Source organism: Neovison vison, chromosome 10 (genome assembly GCF_020171115.1).
Source record: "Neovison vison isolate M4711 chromosome 10, ASM_NN_V1, whole genome shotgun sequence".
NCBI classification, from domain to species: domain Eukaryota; kingdom Metazoa; phylum Chordata; class Mammalia; order Carnivora; family Mustelidae; genus Neogale; species Neogale vison.
In genome coordinates, this window is record NC_058100.1 from 52,423,449 (window position 1) to 52,445,374 (window position 21,926).

The 21,926-nt window shown below is 35.2% G+C and overlaps 1 protein-coding gene across 2 annotated transcripts in view; it reads left to right on the top strand.

Annotated features, from left to right (window-relative positions):
* The window catches only part of HMCN1 (hemicentin 1), a 470,681-nt gene that overhangs the window by 294,738 nt on the left and 154,017 nt on the right, over nt 1–21,926 (top strand). For both annotated transcript variants that reach the window (XM_044267297.1, XM_044267296.1), the window contains 4 exons: nt 14,270–14,371; nt 16,390–16,566; nt 17,269–17,420; nt 18,579–18,702. In XM_044267297.1, coding sequence (XP_044123232.1) covers nt 14,270–14,371; nt 16,390–16,566; nt 17,269–17,420; nt 18,579–18,702 — 555 coding nt within the window. The remainder of the gene's footprint in view (nt 1–14,269; nt 14,372–16,389; nt 16,567–17,268; nt 17,421–18,578; nt 18,703–21,926) is intronic.

A 21,926-nucleotide genomic window follows, 5' to 3' on the forward strand; every position in this document is an offset into this window, starting at 1 on the left:
AAAAGATGCTCTAGGATCTAGCTTGATTCCAGTTACATTATCAGTAGGCAATCAAATCTTTAAAAATCTTAAAAAATGAAAAATCTTAAAAAGTATTAATCTTAAATCTTAAATATCTTCAAAAAATGAAAAAGTAAACCGTAAGTGAATGAAAAAATGTTAATTGGACATTAAATTCTTCTCATTTACTTCTTTATGTATTTTATTTTATTTAAATCAATGAGTTTAAAGATTCAGATCATCAGTTCCCTAAATGTTTTTAATAAAACAATGTGTTTTCCCCCTTTCCCCAAATATGAACACCTAATTTATGGATGTCATACACACAAAGCATGTTCCTTAAGAGGACTTTTACTTTTTCATTTACTAATTGACTTAAAGGCCAATATCTGATTATAACTATCTTGAAATCAGCTTAATTGAAATTGACCCTGCTTTCCCTTAAGTTACTTTGAATTTACCTTGTTCCTCATAAGGCCTTCTGTCTCTCCCTAGTGTTTTCTGGCAGCTGTCTCCAGCACATACTGAGATTTCCACTTCCATCTAAGAGTGTTCTGCGGGGGGGCTTACTCTCCTTTCCCCATTTTCCTACCCAAAGGCTCCTTTTCTCATCATTGTACAGGCTATTTATCTTTTCCCTTAAAATAATTTCAGTCCTTATCTAGTCTCCATTGTTGGCTAAAAGGAAACAGTCACGTGGGATAACATGATGTGCTGCCATCATCTCAGGCCCCAGAGTAGACCAATTGTGGTTTAAATTCTATGCTAACCATGATCTATGTAACCTTTAGTCAACCATTTAATTTCTCTGGGTATCTGACTTACAGAGTGCTTTGGGGTTTTGAGGTGTTAGATGTAAAATATCTCCCACTTTTACTGTCTCCAGTGGTATCAAGACTGGATTAAAATATTAAATGAAGACTGTATATTGAAGGACAGAGTATGTATCTCTAGAGCTGGGACAAACCAAACTTCAGTGTTCATAAAAATCGCATGTATTACATGTTAAAAATACAGCTTCCTGGGCCCAGTTCCAGATCTCCTAAAACAGCTTTATGATGCAAGTGGTCTGTATGTCATTACTCAGAGAAACATTGGCCCAGACTTTAAGAACTGGCTTAGAGACTTATTAATGTAGTCAAAAATGATTGAAAACCAGAGTTCATGAAAGAAATTAAGGATTCCATCAAAAACAAAGCAACAACAGAAATAAACAAACAAAAAAAACCTCCCAGAGTCAATACCTAAGAAAACATAAGTCAATTAACCTACAATCTGAATATGGTAACAAAATATATGTTATCAAGGATTGCGATTAGGGTACACACCTATACAGAAAATCATCAGAGAGAGGGGCAACAAGCCAGAAGACATCTGAAGTAATGTGAAAAGAAACAGAAGGTTAGTCACTGTAAGGATTTATTACGTGCTACCATATTGGATGGAGAATATAAAACAACCTTCTTGATACAAATCGCAAATGAAATAGAGGTAAGATACGTTATAGTACCTGAAAATGTTTTACTAATATGACCTTGACTTGTTCAGGTAACAGGTCACCAATCTGAAAGGAGACTAAATGATGAAGTGAACTTCTAATATAATACTAATTATGATCAACCTGAAGGGAAGTTATTGACCACTGTACAGGAATCTGGGCAGAAAGCTGACATATCACCTTGGCACTCCTGATACCTGATGTCACATTGGATGTAAATGGCTCCCAACTTGATTCTGTCCCCTTCAATACTTATATTAATAACTTCAGTGTGAATTGGAGAAGTTAGCAAAAAGTGTAGAAATTTCTAAAGGATTAGTTGACCATAGATTTCAAAAAGATTTCAGAAGTTAAAATGACAAGTTAATCATGTAAAACACTACATAAGAACAGGTTTGGAGCAGAGTGGCTTAAAGACACCACACATTGCAATACTAGAGATATCAATGGCGTTCTGCAATTACTATAGATACAATCATTCAATTTCATAATAAAGCTAAGTAACCTTAAAAGTCAGTCATATTACAGTATAAACAATAAGAAAGGAGTTAGCCCTGTTATACTCTTGCTCTCTGAGTTCTTCTGAAGTGTTGTATCCATTCCTGGTGCTGTATATTAAGAGGGATATTCACTTATTTGTGGAGCATAACAAATAGCATGGAGGATAAGGGGCGTTAGAGAGGAGTAGGGAATTTGGGTAAATTGGAAGGGGAGGTGAACATGAGAGACTATGGACTCTGAAAAACAATCTGAGGGGTTTGAAATGGCGGGGGGGGGGGGTGGGAGGTTGGGGTACCAGGTGGTGGGTATTATAGAGGGCATGGCTTGCATGGAGCACTGGGTGTGGTGAAAAAATAATGAATAATGTTTTTCTGAAAATAAATAAATTGAGAAAAAAAAAGTCAAAGGAAAAAAAAGTAAAAAAAAAAAGAGGGACATTGAAGTATCTATAGAGAAGCAACTATCATTTAATTTATTTTTTAAAAAATAATTTATTTAACCAATCTTTAGTTGCTTTCTGAGGAAAAGAAACTCAGTGTTTACTGATGGGTTAACACATTTAGCAAATGAGCATTTACTATAATTGGCATCCAACTGTATTCAATCCTAAGAAATTCAACTTTCCAATCGTTTACTATTTTCCTTTTTTATAAAAAAGATTGTAGATGCTTCCATTCTTTGCAAGCACTAAAAAAAAGTGTTTTCAAAAGGCTAAGTAAGGGTGGATTTTCTCCTGGAAAACATAGAAGACTAAGTCATAATCATGAGGAGAGGAACATTCTTATGATCCCCTAGGTTTCTTAGGGGAAGTTCAGTCCATTCTAGAAGGCAGAGACTCTCAGTAGGTGGTCCTTTTTGATCATCAAAGTTTCATAATTCTGAAAGTTCTAATTCTCTAGACCAAACTATGAAATTTTATCTAAACCTCGGATATTTGCCAAGTGAGACAGATGTTTCCACAAACAGATGATTACTTGGAGTTTAATGTCTCAAGCATTCATTACATCTGCACTTAATTATATCCTAGGAAAAAGTAACCAAGGTGAAACACCCAGAAGTGGCATGTTGTGGTTAAAAGCATGGGCTTTGAATTTGTGTCCCTATCCTGCCAAGTAAAACATGAGGACAATAGGCTTAGATACTAACTTTTTAAATCTGTTTTTTCATCTGTAAAATGGGAAGGATAATGATAATATAATTGGAAGGTTGTTGTGAGGATTGAATGAAAGACTACATGTGCTTACAAGCTTATAAACTTAGCCTGGTGCCTGGTTTCTAGTTATCATCTGTAAATGGTAGGCTAACACCTGTTTTGGCCAAATGGATATTTGGGTTTGGCCCTTCTCACAGCACCAGCATTCTCAAAATGTATCTGAAGTTCTGGTAGCTTTACTGTTGGCCAGGAACCATATTGGGTCTGTATTAGTCGTCTGGTGAAAACATTAGTAGAGCACCCCTTAATTTAATTTTATTATTCTGAAGTATTTGCTTGGCCAACATCTGCTAACACCCACTTAAGAAATGTTCTTCTATCGTTTCTGTGTTTTGCTTAATAGCTCACTTGTGACCTAAAGGAGACTTGAGAATGTTGTGGGGAATTTTTTTTTCCTTTTTCTTTTTTTAATGGATAAATTCAGAATTCTAGTATTGTCTTAGTATAAATAAATTTATTTCCCATTATATCATAATTTTGGTGGTTGGGTGGGATTAACTCACTTTTAGATCAGTTATGTATTCAATTGAATTTAACCAGGATATGAAAAAGTCAACACACCTGTGAGTAATTAAAGTCATAGGTAAAGTCTTGCCCATGATATGTTCAGAGCAGGTATTGTGGTTTTGGGATGGTAATGCTCATGCAGCTTTTGGAAGAAGGAGAATGGAGGAAAAAACCCAACAAATTGAATATAATCCAACCTCTTGCTTGGAGTATGCAGACTTTATTGTTACCATAAGATCTTGTTACCTTACTAATGTTTCTGTTTCAAACAGTGCTCATTGAAATTCAAAACTGCAAGATGATTCTTTTAAATGCTAGAAGGAAATAATATATATATATACATATATACATATACATATGTATATGTATATGACATCATCTTTATCCATTCATCTTTTGTTGAACACTTAGATTGTTTCCATATCTTGGCTATTGTGACTAATGCTCTAATGAACATGGCAGTAGATATGTCTCTGAGATACTATTTCATTTCCTTCAACTATATGCCCAGAAGTGGGATTTCTGGATCATATGGAAGTTCTATTTGTCATTTTTTGAAGAGCCTCCACAATGGCAATAGCAATTTACATTCCCACTAACAGTGTACAAGAGTTCCTTTTTCTCTACATCCTCACCGACACTCATTGTCTCTTGTGCTTTTTATAATAATCATTCAAACACATGTGAGATGGTATCTTATTGTGGGTTTGATTTGCCTTTCTCTGATGACAAGTGATGTTGAGCACATTTTCATGAATCTGTTGGTCACTTCTTAGTCTTTTTTGGAAAAATGCCTATTCATATCCTTTGCCCATTATTTAATCTATTTGTTTTTTTTACTATTGAGTTTATAAGTTTCTTTTGTATTTCAGATATATGGTTTGCAAACTTTTCTTCCATTTAGTACATTTTCATTTCATTTTGTCAATTGTTTTCTTCGCTGTACAGTTTTTAGTTTGCTGTAGTCCCACCTGTTTATTTTGCTTTTGTTGTTTGTGCCTTTGGTGTCATATCCCAGAAATCAGTGCTAAAATTAATGTTAACTAACTTTCCTCCTATGTTTTCTTCTAGGAGTTTTGTGGTTTCAGGTCTTATATTTAAGGCTTTCATCCATTTCAAGTTAATTTTTGAGTACTACACTGTCTTGATTATACTAATTGATTTTCATATGTTAAACCAACCCTGCCTTCCTAGGATTAGACCCTCTTGGTCATGGTGCTTAATTTGTTTTCTGTGTTGCTGGATTCATCTTATTAGTATTTTCTTGATTATTTTTGTGTCTGTCTTCATAAGGGATATTGGACTATTGGGTGCTTACATTGACTCTGTCTGTTTTTATTATCATGGTAAAACTAGCCTCTTAGAATGGTTTGAAAAGTCTTCCCTCTGCTTTATTTTGAGAGGTTTGTGAAGGATTCACATTCATTTTTCTTAAATGTTTTGTAGAATTCCCAGTAAAGCCATTTGAGCCTGGGATTTTCTTTATGGGATGTTTTTATTACTGACCTAATTTTTATATTTTTATTTATCTATTCAGATTTTCTATTTTTTCCTGAGTCAGTTTCAGTAATTGGTGACTTTCTAGAAATCATCTGTTTCATCTGGATTATCTAATTTATTGGCACACACTTTTTTTTATAATTCCCTCATAGTCCTTTTTAATTCTGTAAGGTCCATAGTAATGACCTTAGTAATAATAATAATGACCAGTAATGACTATAGTAATGATGAGTTTTTATTCCATGACCCTTCTTTCATTTCTAATTGTAGTAATTTAGTCTTCTCTCTTTTGTCTTGGTCAGTTTATCTAAAATTTTGTCCATTTTGTTGATCTTTTCAAAATATCAGGTTTTGGTCTTATTGATTTGCTCTTTCATTTTTCTATTGTCTGTTTAATTTATTTATGCTCTCATGTTTATTATTTCCTTCCTTCTAATTGTCTTGGATTTACTTTACTCATCTTTTTTCTGGCTTCTTGAGGTAGAATGTTAGATTATTGATTTGAGATTTGTTTTTGATATAGTTGTTTATAACTACACATTTTATTCTAATCATTGTTTTATGTGTATCCCATAAGTTTTGGTATGTTGTCTTTTTATTTAAATTTATCTTAGAGTATTATCTAAGATTTCATATGATTTCTTTGACCACTTCATTACTTAAGAGTGTGTTACTTAATTTCCATATATTTGTGAATTCCCCAAATCTTCTCTTGTTATTGAGTCATAATTTTATTCCATTGTGGTTAGAGAACATACTCTGTGTGGTTTTAATCCTTTTAAATGTATTGGGACTTGTTTTATGCCTAACTTATAGTCTGTACTAGAGAATGTAACATTTGAGAAGAATGTGTATTCTGCTGTTGCTGGAGAGAGTGTTCTATGTGTACATGTGGTTTATACTGTTGTTCAAATCTTCTGTTTTCTCACTGATTTTCTATTTAGTTGTCCTACCCATTGAAACTGGAATATTGGTGTCTTCAACTATTATTGTTGATTTATCTGTTTCTCCTTTTGATTGTGTCAGTTTTTATTCCATGTTATCTTGAGACTCAGTTATTATGTAAATGCATGATTATAGTTGTTATATCTTTTATGTGTTCACAGTATCATTTAAAATTGTCCTACTTTTTTGCTAGTAATTTTTGTTTTAAAGTCTATTTTGTTCCATATTGGTGTAGCCTCTGTGATTTTTGTTTGGTTATTATTGTATGGTATATCTTTTTATAATCTTTACTTTCAACCTACTTGCATCTTTGATTCTGAAGTGTGTCTTTTATAGACAACATTTAATTGGGTCATGTTTTTATTTTTTATTTTTAAAATCTCTTCTGCTAGTCTGTGCATTTGAGAAGTGTTTAATTCATTTACACTTAATGTAATTACGGACATGATAGTTTTATGGTATACCATACTATTTTTATATGTATTATGTCATTGAGTTTTTGTTTCTCCATTACTGCTTTTTTATATTAAATAACTAATCTCTTGTGTATCATTTTGTTTATCTTGTTTCTTTTACTATATTTTTTTAGTTTATTTTTTGTAGTTGCCTTGAGGATAACAATTAGCATCTTAATAATATATTATGGATTAATAATTTAATTTCAGTAGTATAAAGAGCTTTGTTCTTTTATACTCTCTTCCATTTTCCCTCATTTGTCTTATTATTACCATACAAATTGCACCTTTATTCATCATGATTCCATCAGTATGGACTTGCAATTACTGATTTATGCTATTGTCTTTTAAATCAGAGAGGAGACAAAAGTTATGCTTGAAATATAGTTTTACTATCTTTACTATTAGTTACTTCTACTAGTGCTCTTTATTTCTTCATGTGTATTAGAGTTACTATTTCTTTGCAACCTGAAGGACCTTTAGTATTTCTTGTAAGGCTGGGGACTAGCAGTGAATTTTCTGGGTTTTTTTGTTTTGTTTTGTTTTGTTGTTGTTGTTGTTGTTTTCTCCATGAATGTTTTAATTTCTCCTTCAAAAGGATAGTTTTGGTAGAGATAGAATTCTTTGCTGATAGTCTTTTTCTTTTCAGCAATCTTAATAAGTCTCCCAATGCCTTGTGGCATCAATGTTTTTTTGATGAATAATCAGCTGATAGACTTATTGAGGATTCCTGTACATGATAAGTCACTTCTCTACCTTGCTGCTTTTAAGATTTTCTCTTTATCATAATATATATAGGTGTGGGTTTCTTTGAGTTTACCCAATTTAGAGTTTGTTAAACTTCTTAAATGTGTGCATTAATGTTTTCATTAATATTGGGGAAGCTTTCAACCATATATCTTCAAGTATTCTCTCTACGCTTTTCTTTCTCTCCTCCCCTTTGGAACTTTCATTATGCATAATGCTTGATGGTGTCTCACAGGCCTCAGAGTCTCTGCTCTGTTAATTTTTCTTTGTTCTTTTTTCTTTCTGCTCCTAAACTTGGATCATTTCAATTAACCTTTCAATTACTGATTCTTTCTTCTTCCAACTCAAATATTTCACTTTAAAATTTTAGACTTTCTATTTGTTTCCTCTCTATAATTTCCAGTTCTTGATCAATTCTCTCTATTTAGTGAAACATCATTCTCCTACTTTCCTTTAGATCTTTAAATAATTGTTTCTTTTAACTCTTGGAATGTAATAAAATACCTGATGAATTTTTAAATTTTTATTTATTTATTTATTTATTTGAGGCCGAGGGGAAGAGACAGAGAATATCTCAAGCAGACTCCATACCCAGCACAAAGCCTGACACGGGACTCAATATCATGACCTTGAGATCATGACCTGAGCTGAAATCAAGAGTTGGACACTTAACTGACTGAGACACCTAGGCATCCCTTAAAATAGCTGATTTAAAGTCATTGTTTAATAAGTTCAATATCTGGGCTTCCTTGTGGACATTTTCTCTTGACTTCTTCTTTTCCTGTGCATGGACCATGCTTTCTTATTTCTTTGCATGTCTCCTAACCTTTGTTAAAAAGTAGACATTTTAAATAATATAATATGGCTTGCAATGATGCTCAACATCAAGAATCATCAGAGGAATGCAAATCAAAACTTCAATGAGATATCACCTCACACCTGTCATAATAGTTAAAACACAACACAAGAAACAACAAGAATTGACAAAGATGTTGGGAGAAAGGAACACTTGTGCACCATTGGTGGGAATGCAAACTAGTGTAACCACTGTGGAAAACAGTACATAGGTTCCTCAAAAAAGTAAAAATAGAATTACCTATGATCCAATAATTCCACTGTTGGGTATTTACCCAAAGAATGCAAAAACACAGGGAGGACTGGGTGGCTCAGTCATTAAGCATCTGCCTTCAGCTCAGGTCATGATCCCAGGCTCTTGGGATCAAGCCCCACACCAGGCTCCCTGCTCAGTGAGAAGCCTGCTTCTCCCTCTCCCACTCCTTCTGCTTGTGTTCCCTCTCTCACTGTATCTTTCTCTGTCAAATAAGCAAGCAAATCTTTTAAAAAAAGAATACAAAAACACTAATTTAAAAAGATATATGCACCCCTGTATTTATTGTAGCATTACTTACAATAGCCAAATTATGGAAGCAACCCAAGTTTTCATCAGTAGATTAATAGATAAGGAAAATGTGGTATTGTAAGATAGATAGATGGATGGTAGAGAGACAGCTGTAGTGGAATATTACTTAGCTGTGAAAAAGAATGAAATCTTACCACTTGCAACAACATGCCTGCATCTAGAGAGTATAATGCTAAGTGAAATAAGTCAGTCAGAGAAAGACAAATATGATAGGCTTTTACTTATATGTAGAATTTAAGAAACAAAAGAACAAAGAAAGGGGTGCCTGGATGGCTCAGTCATTAAATGTCTGCCTTCAGCTCAGGTCATGATCCCAGGGTCTGGGATTGAGCCCTACATCAGGCTCCCTACTCAGCAGGAAGCCTGCGTCTCCCTCTCCCCTCAACCCTGCCCACTTGTGTTCCCTCACTCACTGTGTCTCTCTCTGTCAAATAAATAATAAAATCTTTTAAAAATATTTTTTAAATATGGGGCGCCTGGGTGGCTCAGTGGGTTAAGCCGCTGCCTTCGGCTCAGGTCATGATCTCAGAGTCCTGGGATCGAGTCCAGCATCGGGCTCTCTGCTCAGCAGGGAGCCTGCTTCCCTCTCTCTCTGCCTGCCCCTCTGCCTACTTGTGATTTCTCTCTGTCAAATAAATAAATAAAATCTTTAAAAAAAAATATTTTTTAAATAAAAGAACAAAGAAAAAGAGATAAACCAAAAAACTGATCCTTAGCTATGGAGAACAAACTGATGGTTACCACCAGAAGGGAGGTGGTCAGGGCAATGGATGAACTAGGTGAAGGAGATAAAGAGTACACTTAACATGATGACCACTGTTGATGTATATAATTATTGAGTCACTATATTGTACACCTGAAACTAATGTAGCACTACACTTTAACTATACTAGAATTAAAAAATAAAAATTAAAAAAATAATAATATAATGTGGCCATTTTGGAAACCATATTCTTTTCTTTCCATAGTTGTTGTGGTAGTTATAACTGCTGTTGCTGGGGTTTTTTTGTTTTGTTTTTGTCTTCTGTTTATTTATTTAATGAGTAGGTAGAATACTGTTAGTCTCCAAAATGTTCACACCCTACTCTTAGAACTGTGAATATGTTAGATTACATGTCAAAGAGGTATTAAGAATACAGATGGAATTAAGATTGCTAATTAACTGACCTCAAAATAGGGAGATTACCAATGATTATCCAGATAGACCCAGTGTAATCAGAAGGACATTAAAAGTGGAAGGAGGAGTCAGGACTTCAGAGTGATAGGATGTGAAACGATCTTATGAGTCCTCCACACATTACCATTGCTGGTTTTGAAGACAGAGGAAGGGAGGCCACAGCTAAGGATTATAAGTGACCTCTGTAAGTTGGAAAAGGCAAGTAAATAGATTCTCCTCTGCAGCCTACAGAAAGGAACTAAGCCCTGCTGAGACATTTATTTTAACCCAGTGAGACTGTGTTGGACTTCTTACCCATAGAACTGTAAGATAATAAATTTGTATTGTTTAAACAGTCAAGTTTGAGGCAATTTGTTGTGAAAGCAAGAGGAAACTAATATCATGAGTTTTCTGAACAATTTTTGTGAAGTCTGTTTTTACAGATTTTAACATTCCCCTGGGGAAAAGGCTGTTTGCACTAAGCAAACTCTGAATCTGATTAAATAAAGAGAAGTCCTTTGAGTGTGGATTTTGAGGCAAGGGCCAGATAGGTCAAACAGTGACAGTTTTCTAGGAATGATGCTCTTAGGTAGCTCCAAACCCTTTCTGCTTCTTTCAGTATCTGCTATGCTGCTTTTTCCACTGTGGTTGCTACGCTATCTGTTTTCAAGTTTACTCCTGATCTGTGGAGAGAGTGGTGGGAATAGAGGGAGATAAAATGCCATAAAACTCACTGCTGTTAATGAGATTTCGTTGTTTTTCTTGAATAAACACTTCTTGGATTGTTGCAAGTCTTTGGTTAATTTCCAGAGTTCTGAAAAAGTTGATTTTCACAAATTCTCCAGAGTTCTTGTTTCTTTTACGGAGGAGTGGATTTTTGGAGTTCTTACTCTGCCATTCTTGCCGACGTCTAATCTTTTTTTTTTCTTTAAGTTCTCTAGGGGAGGAAAAATAGCCAACCCACTCCATACCTCTTACATTTCTTATTCTTACCATAATGTTTTATTATAGCAGTTACATAGTCTGTCAAAGCCTTCAGTGATCACTTCAGTCCAGAAGGCTTCAAGTGAGTATTTAAAGAACTGTTTAGAAGGAATGTGCCATGGACTAATTATTTTTCCTTTTCAGTTGGAAAAGTCATATAGCCATTTTTAAAGGTATTTTGTGTTTAAATACCATATCATTCATCTCCATTCAGTGCAGAAAACAGAAACATTCTAGGCATTTCAAGCAGGAAGGATTAACACACCAAATTAAATGCAAATGGATAGAAAGGGGGATTAGGTTCTAGGCTTTGTCCTCAGGAATGACCTCCAGAAATACATACAGAGATCTGACCACAAAGACATTTACCCCAAGGACAGATTTTATTATTAACTTGTTGAAAACCAGCTTTGAGTTTCATTGCCTTTTGTTGTTCGTTTTGCTTATTTGTTTTCTTTGGTATTGTGTTCTGCTTTAATTTTTATTATTTCTTTATCCCTGACTTCTTTTGGTTTATTTTATTGTTTTTTTCTGGATTCTGAGTTGAATGTGTAGACCACTTATTCCCATTTTTCTTAGTTTTTAATATGTTAAATAGGGCCCTAGAATTTCCTTTGAGTACTATACTGTATAGCAAGTTGACATACTGTATGTTTTCATTTTAATCAGTCTCATTCTATTTTATTTTTTTCTTTAAACTTTTGTCTTGATTTTCTCCTTAATAATGTCTGCCCCTTGTAAAGAGCTTTTTGTTTGTTTGTTTTTGATTTCTACTCATTTTTATTATAGTCTTATTAAATTGTGGTTATAAATGATTTCTTGAGATTTTGCAGCCTCATAGTAAGTTATGAAAATATTCTATGAGCATTTGAAAAAAACATGTATTCTTTGTTAACTTCAAGTATACATAGACACAAATATGCACGCACAGTCTGGATGGGTAATTTATTTTTCAAATTCTTTAAAACTTAATTTTTATTTTACTATAATCAATTCCTGAGAAAGGTGCACTAAAATATACTACTTCCAGATTTTTCAAAATTTTCCTGCTCTTTAGCAACTTCTGCTTTGTTGTTCAATGCATAAAGCATTGCCATTATAACATATTCTTATGAATCGTGACCTTTTAAGTAATAGAAAGCATGTTGCTTTGTCATGTTTAATGATTTTTGCTCAGTATATCAGTTCGTCAGAAATTGATGTCACCCTGTTGTCTAGCATATGTTTTCCCAGCTCTTTATTGTCAGTATTTTGTGAGTTTTATTGCTCTTTATGAACTTGGAATTTTTTATTAAAGAAAATAGTGTTGGGGGCACCTGGGTGGCTCAGTCGGTTAAGGGTCTGCCTTCAGCTCAGGTCATGATACCAGGGTCCTAGAATGGAGCCCCACATTGGGCTCCCTGCTCAGTAGGGAGCCTGCTTCTCCCTCTCCCTCTCTTTCCTGGCTCATGTTCTCGTTCTCACTCTCTCTCTCTATCTCAAAATAAATAAATAAATAAATAAAATCTTAAAAAAAAAATAGTGTTGGGGCACCTGGGTGGCTTAGTCAGTTAAGCATCTGACTCTTTGATTTCAGTTCAGGTCATGGTCTCAGTGTCAAGGAATAGAACCCTGCATCGGGGTTTTGCTCAGCAGGGTTCTTCTTTGGATTCTCTCTCTCTCTCTCCCTCCAACCCTCTCCCCCACACTCTCTATATCTCTCAAATAAATAAATCTTTAAAAATAAAAAGGTGTTAACCCACAGATGTGTTAACTCTTTGTCTATTGAATAAAAAACTAAGCTCATTCACATTTATGCTCTTGATTTATGTAGTTGATTTTATTTCTTCGTCTTTTCTCCTTTCCTCTTCTGTTTTTACTAGATTAATGACTAGATGGATTGCTTGATTGTAAATGGGGTGGAGTTAAAGGTCTCCAGTGTACTAAATGAGTTTAATATAGCAAATCTTTAAAATGTAGTTTTTCTAGGGGCGCCTGGGTGGCTCAGTGGGTTAAGCCGCTGCCTTCGGCTCAGGTCAGGATCTCAGGGTCCTGAGATCGAGTCCCGCATCGGGTTCTCTGCTCAGCAGGGAGCCTGCTTCCTCCTCTCTCTCTCTGCCTGCCTTTCTGCCTACTCGTGATCTCTCTCTGTCAAATAAACAAATAAAATCTTAAAAAAAAAAATGTAGTTTTTCTATAAACTTCAGATACTAACTTATATCTACAGCATCTTCTTAAAATAAGATAAGGCCTCTAGTTTACTTGTGAGTTTTTCATCCTGACATCCTTCCTATAATCCTTGAGATAGTGTTAGAAACATAGCACATTGCTATTCTATGTTGTTATTCCTTTTATTCCCATATGTCTCTCAGACTTTCTTAATGCCTACTTTATTATATGCACATTAAATAATAGAGTAGCATTATCTGTGATGTTTAAAATGTAGTTTTCTATTTTATTTTACTAATGATTTAATTATAACTTTTATATAAAAAGACAAAAATTGCTAGTAAACCAAAAACCAAAATTCTAATTTTTCTGAAATGGTTTAAGATAGTACTATCTGAAGTAAAGTCAGATATTTTGAGAAATACTGATTTCCCTTTTACTTGAAGAGTTCAGATGGAATAGCTTACTTCTTGTTAAAGGCAATTCATTATCAGACCAATCAGATTAATTGGAATTAAAAAATAGTCCTTTAACTATCTTTTTTTTTTTAAAGATTTTATTTATTTATTTGACAGAGAGAAATCACAAGTAGACAGAGAGGCAGGCAGAGAGAGAGAGAGGGAAGCAGGCTCCCTGCTGAGCAGAGAGCCCGATGTGGGACTCGATCCCAGGACTCTGAGACCATGACCCGAGCCGAAGGCAGCGGCCCAACCCACTGAGCCACCCAGGCGCCCAGTCCTTTAACTATCTTTACTGCCCTGCTAATCTATAATTCTGAGGACGTTCCTACTGGGGACAAAAGAAGAATGATCCTGAAAACTTATTAAGATCTTTTTAAAGATAAATTTATATGTATTTATTCTATTTTTTTAATTCATGTGTGAGAGAGAGAATGAGCAGTGGGGAGAGGGGCAAAAGGGGAGAGAAGGGAGAGAGAGAAGCAGACTCCCTGCTCAGCAAGAAGCCCGCTGCAGGGCTCAATCCCAGATCATGACCTGAGCCAAATGCAGATACCAAACAGACTGAGCCACCCAGGTGCCCCTGTCCTTCAGTTCTACTTAATAGAATACTTTTGTTCCAAGTATGTCAGTGTATATATGTGAAAGACAGAAAGGAACGATAATTTCCACTGAGCAGATAGTTTCCATTTAGATATCCTACTTATGTGAATTAATTATGTTTGGGCTTCTTATAGAACCGCCAAGTTTGGAGGATGCAGGGAAGATATTGAATGAGACCGTGGTGCTGAACAACCCCATTCAGCTGGAGTGTAAGGCAGCTGGAAATCCATTACCTGGTAGGTTTACTTGTGGACTCCTAACTTATTGACATTTTAAGATTTCTGGGAAGAACTAAATCTTTTTTATGAAAACAATATAGTAATTACTAATAAAGGAAAAATCACAAAATACATTCCAAGAGTAAGGCAATGACATGAAGGATATAATTAGGTGGGTGAAATTATTGAATTTTCATTGCTTCTAACTGCATGAAATAATTTACTCTTTTAAACAAAGTAGATATATGTGAATAACTAATTGTTTTATTGCCCTTACTGTGGCCACAAAACCCACAATGGTAATTTTTTATACATTTATGTTGAAAAACATGTTTTTCTCTAGTGCATGTTGATTATTTTGGTAAATCAATCATTTAATGAGAATAGGATTCTTTTCGGTAATTCTCATCACTGGTAAATAATTAATATGAATCAAAAACAATACAATTTTTTAAGGCTAATATTGTGTACGGTCTTTGGTTTTGATCAAATACATAGACAAAATTTTTACAGATGAGAGGAATATATACAACAAAAAGAAATAGAATTGGTTAAAAGTTTGCTATCAAATAATACTGACATTTTAGAGCTCATTTAAAGAATGAGAAATACTGATTTCTCAGTATGATATGATAAATACTTGCTTTATAACTTCATTTTCAGGGCTCTTATATTGGCTTGGCTATTCATGTTTCCCTTAGGCTTACCTGCTCCTCAAAACTAATCCTAAAGACTATGGAGTATTACGCCTCTATCAGAAAGGTTGAATACCCAATTTTTATACCCAATTTTTATAGCAACATGGACGGGACTGGAAGAGATTATGCTGAGTGACATAAGTCAAGCAGAGAGAGTCAGTTATCATATGGTTTCACTTATTTGTGGAGCATAACAAATAACACTGAGGACATGGGGAGATGGAGAGGAGAAGGGAGTTGAGGGAAATTGGAGGGGGAGATGAACCATGAGAGACTATGGACTCTGAAAAACAATCTGAGGGTTTTGAAAAGGGGAGGGTTGAGAGGGTGGGGCAGCCTGGTGGTGGGTATTGGAGAGGGCATGTATTGCATGGAGCACTGGGTGTGGTGCATAAACAATGAATTCTGTTACACTGAAAAGAAATTAAATTAAAAAAACTAATCCTAAAGAAATATTTCAACTGTCTCTACTTGGATGATAAGCATAAGAATAAAGCAATTCTTTTTTTGTGTGTGTATACACAAACTTTAAATGTTTATTATTGTGGTTGTTAGTAAGATAATAGTAAGACAATGCTGTAATATTATTACCAAGCTAAGCTAGAATAAACTTTAATGGTAAGAAAGCTTATAATTTTTATATAAACCTAAACTTATTTGTATTTCTTCCTTAATGTTTCCTTTTTTAATTTAATTGTTTTATTATGTTATGTTAGTCAACATAAAGTACATCATTAGTTTTTGATGTAGTGTTCCATGATTCATTGTTTGTGCATAACACCCAGTGCTCCATGCACTACGTGCCCTCTTTAATGCCCATCACCGGCCTCCCCCATCCCCCAACCCCTTCCCTTCTGAAACCCACAGTTTGTTTCCCAGAGTCCATAGTCTCTCGTGGTTCGCCTCCCTCTCTGATTTTTTCCCTTCATTTTCCCCTTCCTTCTCCTCATGTCCTCCATGTTATTCCTTTTGTTCCACAAGTCACTGAAACCATATGATAATTGTTATTCTCTGCTTGACTAAGGCAGTTCTTTTTATTGCAATTTGATGGTATCTAGCTTTAAAAGAAAAGACGTAGGGGCGCCTGGGTGGCTCAGTGGGTTGGACCTCTGCCTTCGGCTCGGATTGTGGTCTCAGGGCCCTGGGATTGAGCCCTGCATTGGGCTCTCTGCTTGGCAGGGAACCTGCTTCCTTCTCTCTCTCCACCTGCCTCTCTGCCTACCTGTGATCTCTCTCTGCTAAATAAATAAAATCTTAAAAAAAAAAAAGATTAAAAAAAAAAGATTAAAAAAAAAAAAAGATGTAAGTAGATGCATTTCTTTCTTCTTCCCCTTACAGCTATTACATGGTACAAAGATAATCGTCTACTCTCAGGCTCCAGCGGTGTGACTTTCTTGAACAGAGGACAGATCATTGATATCGAAAGTGCGCAGATCTCTGACGCTGGCATATATAAATGTGTAGCCATCAACTCAGCCGGAGCGACAGAGCTATTTTATAGTCTGCAGGTTCATGGTTAGTGGCACTTCTAGATGCATCCTGGGGTAAAAATGCATTCAAAATGATTCAGTGCTTCTATAAAATTTCAGTGTGAAGATTTAACATAGTGTGTTTTGTCATCTTTATAAAGGTGCTGTGTTCTATAACTGATGATTGTTTTTATTTCCTGACTCCTATTAAAATGCTCCAGTTTCACATGCTGTTGAATTGAACTTCAGTTCACTTTAGATGAACTGTTGAGTCATCAACGATCTCATCAGTTAATGACAATAACCCTGTTTGTAAATATTATCTATCAAAATCATAGGTTTTTATCAAAGAAAGATTTTAAGTTATTACCACTAATAATGCTTTCAAGACAACATAGTGGTCTTGGATACAGTGGAGGAAGATACACGCACGCACACACCCAAAGACACACACATCTGAAAATCAAGAAATAAAAACATGCTCTGGCATTAAAAACTGGATTTCCCAAACAAAGTAGCAAAACGTCCTTTTCCTCATCTGTAAAATGGAGATGTTGACAGTGGAAGAGCTGTGATTAGAAACTCAAATAAGTGATGTGAAAGAACTCACCAAAACCAAACCAAACCATGAAAAACTCACATGTGGAAACACAACGGTAGACATTGTACATTCTTTTCATTATTTTGAGATGAAATATCCTGTGATATTAATATATCTTACTTTTATTTCCTTTTTATTTCTTTTCAGTGCCCCCATCAATTTCTGGCAGCAATAACATGGTGGCAGTGGTGGTTAATAACCTGGTGAGATTAGAATGTGAAGCCAGAGGAACACCTGCCCCAAGTCTGACCTGGCTGAAAGACGGGAGCCCTGTCTCTAGTTTTGCTAACGGGTTACAGGTACTCTCTGTCATGTCTTAAGGGCGATCTACCACCTAGTTATTAAATAAGTACAAACAGGGAAAGCTGTTAACAAGATTTAGAGCATAAGAATTGATAAATGTTATTCCAAAAACATACACATTTACTTCCATAATTACCATAGCCACACAGTTGGGATTTCTAAACAATTCTTTAAATGCTTAGACATCTAAGAATTCTTTTGTTTCATATGTAGGTACTATATTTTGACTGTTCACTTGTCTTTCTACCTTCCTTCCCATCCCCATTCCCTGCCACCAGCACTAAAGATACCTTGCACAAAGAAGTGTTCATCAACAACAAAAACAGGAATTTCCTCCTAAAATTTGTGTTAAAATGTTTGGAAACATTCATGAATTAGAGAACCATGTAGGGTATATTTAATTTAACAAAAACATAAAATAATAAAGTAAGAAAAATTAGAAACACAACACTGTAGAGATGAAATCTGAATCTGAGAAAGCAGTTTAAGTGCTTCACATTGATTCAAAATTAAAATTATAGAAGCACATCTATCTCATTTAAAGTGTACCTAAATTTTATTTTGCCTAAATAGAGAACTTAGTTTTCCCACCATTCTTCTTAGTTCTTCTCAAAAATCCACTGCTTGCAGAATTTGGGACCATGGAGATCCAAGGTTAATGTCAGTATTTTAGAAGTACAACTAGACCAACGGGATTAAAGAGCCATTGATGTGACTAGTTAATTTACTTGGTTGCTACTTTGCTATTAATTATAACTTATTTATCCTCTCCAAGAAAATTAGACGGAAGGTTAGCTGCTCTTATTCCCACTTCTTCTCATCTTTCTCCCCGGTGGCTTTTTCTCTCTCTGCAGTAAGGATGGATGAAATTGGACCTTCACTTGATTTCGTATACAGGGACTTGTTTTCAGTGGTTATTACCAAGTTTGGTTCTACCTTTTCACAGTCTTCTTTCAAAGAGAGGTTAAGAAGTAGATTATATGATGCTTGCCCACTTTAAAATATCCAAGTGGAAAAATAAAATGTCCAAGTGGAAATCTTTCTGGAGGCAAATGTCAATTGATAAACCTCAGAAAATAGGAGGAAAAAAGGCTGTTTATGCATATGTTTCTCAGAGGGGCATGTTGACTATTTACCTTTCCTGTCCTCGAAAGGTTCTGTCTGGAGGCCGCATCCTAGCACTGACCAGCGCTCAAATCAGTGATACTGGGAGATACACCTGCGTTGCTGTGAATGCTGCTGGGGAGAAACAAAGGGACATTGACCTCAGAGTATATGGTGAAATATTTTAATAATTATTTATGTTCTGGTATAGATATGTTTAATTCCTAAAATCATTGAAGAAGTTAACAAAGTTGTTGACAATAAAGAACCATGAGCAATAGAAACGGTTTTACAGTATCGTTTCAAATCAAATTCTACCCTTCTGCTTTATAGTTGACTTTGTCTGATTTTCCTTTCTTAATGTTCTGAGAAGTTAAAATGCTAGGTGTTGGTTTCATAGAAAACTCTGAAGAACATGACTATGAAGAGCAGCTTAGCAATTTAGAAGATATAATCTTTTCACTAAAGGGAGAATTTGTTCAAGTAGCTTTCTTGAGCTATTCTACTCAAAGCCTTGAATTTTTTACTTTTATATTTATAATCAGTATATTTTTTAGTCAATACTATGTCTATGAATTAAAGGCTATTTGGGAAGCAAAAGTTAGACATAAATTTAGAGAAAATTTGAGGTTTTTTCCTACCTATGATACAGCTATAAGGTACAAAAGGAAATGTCTAATTCTATCACAGCAGAAGTCCTCCTGAACAAAGTTCAGTTCTAATTGGCCTCCATTCATAGGATGTGTTTTTCATTCCACATTTTAGTTTAACGTTGCATTTAGAGCTGTTTTAGACTTTTTTCATCTTATTTGCATTATATCCCTTGGTCATGGAGTAATGGAATTGTTTCTTCGTGGCCCCACCAAGAGTATCTGGGCTTTTTCTATGTCAATTCCAGTATAATTAACATACAGGGTTATATTAGTTTCACGTGTACAATCCTAGTCCCGCCTGACTTCCAAGTAGTTCACTCCTATTCTATATGTGTGTATATATATACACACTTATATATACATATATATGCATGTGTGTGTGTATATATAAATATATATATCTATCTATATATATATATATTTAATCTCCAGACCATGTGGGTTGACTCCTCTTTCTAAGTTTGCCAAAAGTAAATGTAACAATCACAAGTAACTTAAAATCCCAGGTTTTTTTTTAAAGATTTTATTTATTTATTTGACAGACAGAGATCACAAGCAGGCAGAGAGGCAGGCAGAGAGAGAGAGGGGGAAGCAGGCTCCCCGCTGAGCAGAGAGCCCGATGCGGGGCTCGATCCCAGGACCCTGGGATCATGACCTGAGCCGAAAGCAGAGGCTTTAACCCACTGAGCCACCCAGGCGCCCCAAAATCTTAGTTTTTTAATTAAAAAAAAAATCCTGTTACAACATGGCTAACTTACATGTCTAATGAATCTTGAAAATCCCAGCTGACATCAGTAAACTACTAACGGGCTCTCTATGTTCCCTCTTTTGTATTGCTTCTGCAATTGACATGGGTCCTCCTCCAGCCTTCAGCTTTGCTAGTGCTGTGTCAGAGATAACAGATGGGACTAAAATGCCCAACCCCAGGTAGTCTGTTCCTTCGCTTAAATCTAATTGGGTCATTTTTATGTCTTGTGGAGAATTGGAATGCTGACAATGTGAAATATCCTTAGAGAATGATTCATCAGTCAATCTAAGTCTGTGATACAAAAGCTCCTTCAATAATTAGCAAGCAGAGGGGTATTTGCTGGGTTTTAGTCAGAACTGAAAATCTGGAATTGGCTCCTTCTCTTTCTACATGGGTTAGTGTCAAAAGTATACCAGAGAGACGAAAGAGCCTTGCTATCTTTTCCAGGAGTCATAAAAACGCACATCACTATTTTTTATCATTTGCCAAGGCAGTTTCCAAAGATTTTATTTATTTATTTGATGGGGGAGGCAGGCAGAGGGGGAGGGGAAGCAGGCTCCCTGCTGAGCAGAGAGCCCAATGCTGGGCTCCATCCCAGGACCCTGAGATCATGACCTGAGCCATCCTGAGTCGAAGGCAGAGGCTTAATGCACTGAGCCACCCAGGAGCCCTGCCAAGGCATTTCTCTACCACTCTTTTGGTCTGAAAACTGGGATCTTCCCTGTTATAACAGTCAGATGGTTAGCCAACATTTACCTATACTTAGCATTTGAAATACAGATGCCCAGCAAGCAATTAAAGAACTGTAAAATTTCTGACTCATAATCCGAAATTAGTTTCCAATTTCTGCTCCCCTCTTAGTGTTATTTGCATATATTATATTCCTATGTTTGTAGTAGTAACTTTGACAATCTGGAGTCTCATTGGAATCTAATAAGTATTCATTTCCAGTGGCCAATTCCCTTCAGATTGACATTGTAGAGTATGGGGGTGATAAGAAGAGTAGACAGTGGTTAAAATAGCTTTCCCTACAATTGCAAGAGTAGTTCATTAAAATATTTCCCCTTAGTATAAATTCAGGGTATGTTTTACCATATTCTGAGGTGCTAAAACGAGAGAATTCGGTTTTTAAATGGTAGAGTTTCCTGTACCTTTACTTTGAATCTAAGCTCAGAGAACTGTCTTAGAGACCACATGTGTTCCAGGAACTTGAGTGTAACCCTGCGGCAGCACTGATGTTGATAATTGAATTTAACAAGTGTAAGGCATAGAATGAGAATCAGACATGATACCCCCCGCCCCTTCCTAAGCAATATAACCACAAAGCTCAGTAAGGATAACATCTAAGGAAGCTGAGATCTAAAGGGTAGAGGCTTTTCTCTTCTCAGACTAAACAAAAAGTTGGAAATGAAAGGACAGAAAACATAGATGCGTTTCAGTAATATATACCTTCAGCTATAATTAGATTGGCTTTAATTTATGTTCCTTTAGAAACAAATACTCTATTGTTTTTGCATTTTTTCCTCTCAATTTGAAAAAAAAAAAAGTCTGGTTTCCTTTTGAACTTGATTCAACTCATTTAGCCATAAAGAAAAATAATTGGAGGGAAAATATTTGGAAATAAATTAGCATTCTCCTTTCTTGAATTATTTCTGACTTTTACTTCTACAAGTAGTCACAAAGAATCCATGCTCTTTTGTAAATTCTATAAATACTCTAAGATAAATATATTTTTATGCAGTTACGGTACTTTTTGTCCACTGAGACCAGACTTTACTTGAAATTATGTGCAAGCTGTTAAATGTTGGGCTATTTTATTTAGGGCTTTCTGTGCTAAGATTGGTGAATGTATCTTAATTTTTTATAATATCTTAGAAAACATATTATCTTTCATAATGTAATATCTTAGAAAACAGTACTAATGGTGCTGATTTTGCTAATATTTTAGCAGTTTTAATCTCAGACAGGTTGGTTATATATCTTTTACCTAATGTGTC